The sequence below is a fragment of the Epinephelus moara genome, chromosome 18, assembly GCF_006386435.1.
Source record: "Epinephelus moara isolate mb chromosome 18, YSFRI_EMoa_1.0, whole genome shotgun sequence".
Taxonomy (NCBI): Eukaryota; Metazoa; Chordata; class Actinopteri; order Perciformes; family Serranidae; genus Epinephelus; species Epinephelus moara.
In genome coordinates, this window is record NC_065523.1 from 39,375,314 (window position 1) to 39,379,103 (window position 3,790).

The 3,790-nt window shown below is 44.5% G+C and overlaps 1 protein-coding gene across 1 annotated transcript in view; it reads right to left on the minus strand.

Moving 5' to 3' along the window:
• The window catches only part of LOC126404968 (ornithine decarboxylase-like), an 11,897-nt gene extending 11,109 nt beyond the window's left edge, over positions 1–788 (minus strand). Inside the window, exons 1-2 of the mRNA XM_050068434.1 lie at positions 643–788; positions 412–533 (exon numbers count right to left, since the gene is read on the minus strand). Of these exons, the coding sequence (XP_049924391.1) occupies positions 412–533; positions 643–664 (144 nt within the window). The 5' untranslated portion in view covers positions 665–788. The remainder of the gene's footprint in view (positions 1–411; positions 534–642) is intronic.
• Positions 789–3,790: the final 3,002 nt, after the last annotated feature.

A 3,790-nucleotide genomic window follows, 5' to 3' on the forward strand; every position in this document is an offset into this window, starting at 1 on the left:
CACTTTTTCACACAGGGCCATGTAGCTTTGGATTTTTTTCTTCCTCATTAATAAAACCCTTCATTTAAAAACTGCATTTTGTGTTTACTTGTGTTATCTTTGACTAATGTTTAAATTTGTTTGATGATCTGAAACATTTAAGTGTGGAAAACATGCAAAAAAGTAAGAAATCAGGAAGGGGGCAAACACTTTTTCACACCACTGTATATCATAGCGCAAAATGTAAAAGTGTCTTCAGCTTGTGTTACCACAGACCTTTTTTCAGACGTCTAACCAAAGGCACATTCGAAGAACTCATTGACCTTGAAATAAAGGAATTGGAAGTGCAAGAATGTGAACTCATTTCCAGGTTTAGGACTCACTCCTGGGGCGCATAGTTGGGAAAACTTAAGCGTACACTGTGATACTCACCAACAAACCACGCTCTTTTATTTTATAGTCTATGAAGTCACTGATGGTCCTCCCATCGTCTAAAACGTCAATGTCACAACTCTCAGGTGAGAAAATGACTGATCCGTTCGTAGTCAGTGGTGCTGCAAGAAAAAGACAAAAGCATAAAATTAATAAATACATACTGTTAATTCAAGGCTGGATCACACATTACATCACTTTAAACATCACTTAGAGTTTCTTCCATCCTACCTCGGCGCATGTTGTCCTCCATTATGATGCAACCCTGAAACTCTTCAATTCCAAACTGGAGTTAAGTGTCACCTAAGCATTCCTATAAAACAGAGCTGGACGTCTGACAGTAAGCACTGACACACGTCTGACACTCATAAGCTGATTTTATTCTGTCAGTCCTGGTGTTTCCCTGCCCACTTTTTTTCCTAACCAATAACAAATCTATTAGCCTTGAGAAAACATTTCCACACTGAGAGGGCTCCACTGTGAAAGTCCTGAGGCATTAAAGTATCAGGTACGAAGCAAATAGCCAGAGGCAGAAACACTGTTTATTCTTGATACAGCATTTCAATATTTATGGAGAACACAGAGTGGACGGGCAGTTAAAGGACATGTTGCATAAATGCAAAACTTTGAAATCATATATTCTTATATTCAGGGGCGTAAATATAGACAGTGCAGGCAGTGCGGTTGCACTGCGGCCCATGGGGTGAAGGGGCCCGACTGCCACCTGGAAATACGCCCATGTTCAAAGAAGAACTCACATTCTCAAGGTAATTGAATCGAACACAACTGGACTTAGTTTTGTCTTAGAAGACCTTTCACCTCTTATCCAAGAGGCTTCATCAGTTCATGCTTGTCTGACTACCCACACTAACCACTGCACCACCATGCCATGTTTTTTGTACCCTCAAACTCATTTATTTAAGATAAGATAAGATACACCTTTAGTGATCCCAAAATTGAGAAATTCCAGTGTCCAGTCAAGGACAAAGAGTCAGATTAAAGATTTCAATATTTAAAAACTTAAAAAAAAATAGGCATACAAAAAAAGTACAAAAAATACAAGAAACAGCAATAAATAATAATAATAATAATAATAAAAATGAGCAGTGGATAGAAAGTCAGCATATTTAGTGCAAAGTGAATTATTGTAAGAATAAGAATAAGAATACGTTATTGTCACCGTTAACACTGTCAGACAATATCACTGTGAAAATCTGTTTAGCAGCTCCTATTTGGCAGTAGTACAAAAAAAGAATAGTAAAAATAATTGCACTCAGTATTTTAGTGTGTTCCAGTGTCAGTTTTTGGGTGGGATGGGGAGGAGGGGTGGGGTGATGGCTTTGACGGCCTGGGGGAAGAAGCTGTTAATGAGTCTGGCTTTAAGAGAGCAGTATCTCTTTCCAGAGAGGAGGGGGGAGGATAGGGAATGTCCAGGGTGAGTTGGGTCTGTGCTGATGTTTCTGGCCTTCCTGAGAAGTCGGCCAGTGTAAGTGTCTCTGAGGGGGGGCAGTGTGGTCCCGATGATCTTTTCTGCGGTCCTCACCACCTGCTGTAGGTTAAGTGTTCAAAAGTCTGATTGCCCATGGATAGAAGGTGCTTCCAAGCCGGTTTGTCCTGCTCTCCAATACCCTGTATCGCTTCCCAGAGGGCAGGAGATTGAAGAGGCCATAGCCTGGGTGGGATGGGTCAGACAGGATCTTCTTGGCCCTGTTTAGCACTTGCGTATTGAGTAGTGCTGGTTATGTAGCCTGACAGCAGCAGGCAGGAAGGACCTGTGATAGCGTTCCTTCACACAGTCTATCGCTGAAGGAGCTCTCCAGAGCTTTTATCTCCTCCTGCAGAGGATGGGAGTCATTAGTCTTCCTATCTGCAGCCGAGACGCTGCTGCCCCAGCAGACCACTCCGTAAAAGATGGCTGATGCCACCACAGTGTCAAAGAAGGTCTTCAGGAGCGCCCCCTGCACTCCAAAAGACCTGAGCCGCCTCAGCAGGTAGAGTCTGCTTTGGCTTTTCCTGTACAGTGCTGTTATGTGATTAGTCCAGTCCAGTTTATTGTTAAGATGAACACCCAGGTACTTATAAGATGTCACCATCTCACTGTCCTTTCCCTGGATGTTCACCGGTGTTGGGGGGAGGAGTCTGCGCCTGCGGAAATCCACCATCAGCTCTTTGGTTTTCCCCGCGTTGATCTGAAGGTGGTTCCTCAGGCACCAGTACACAAAGTCCTGGTTCAGTTCTCTGTACTCCCTGTCGTCCCCATCTGTGATGAGGCCGACGATGGCAGAGTCGTCAGAGAACTTCTGCAGATGACAGGTGGGGGTGTGGTATGAAAAGCAGCACTGTACCCTGCGGGGCCCCCAGTACTGCAGACAACCAAGTCCGATACACAATCCTGGGTCCTGACATACTGTGGCCGGTCCGTGAGGAAGTCCAGGATCCAGGATGTGAGGTGATTAGCCACCCCTATGTGCTCCAGTTTGTCCCTCAGAAGTGCAGGCTGTATGGTGTTGATAGTGAGATGTCTGGGGGAGGATGGGGGGGGGGTTGCAGTAGTGTCTGGGCCAGGGGAGGGGCAGACTGATCAAATGTATTGAAGAACAAATTCAGATCATTCACCCACTGCTGGTCACCTCTGGCCTGGGAGTCCGGTTGTTTGTGTCCTGAGATGGTTTTCAGACCTCTCCAGAGTCCTGTTACTGCATCTTGCTAACTCGGCCATTCTGGATGTCACTAACTCGGCTTCTTCTCCGGAGCCTTTGTGCTCCACTGTCTCTCAGATTAACTCATATCACAGCGGTGCCTGGACAGCGTGACGTGTGTGGTTGTGCTGCTGCCGTGGTCCTGCCAGATGCCTCCTGCTGCTGCTGCCATCATTAGTCATTAGTCATACTTCTACTGTTATTATACACATATGATTATTGTTACATATGTGCCTCTCTGTCTCCATATTGCCTGCTTGACTGCCTATCTGCTTGTCTGTTTTGCTTGCTTACATGTTGCTTAAATGTGCATTGTGTTCTGTTTTGTATTGTTTGTTCCTGGTGTCCTGCCAATATGCTGCACTGCTACTATGTTTGTCTGTTTGCCTGATGTAACCTACCTGCCGGCCGAAGCTTATTTTCCTGTCTTTTAATGTGCTTTCCATTGTGATTATGTGCCACTTCTTGTCTTTTACTGTGTGTGTTATGCCTTCTATTCTGATCCATGTGCTTTTATACGTGCTGTGCTGTATATTTTACTGTTAATACAAAATGTTGATTGTAATGTTTTTTCTTTTAGCTGGCATTTAACACCTTGCCTGGGGACTGCAGTTGGAAACTAGCTACTCAGCTAAAACTGGCACATTTACAGAAATGTTCATTAATGTGCACTGTCCCTG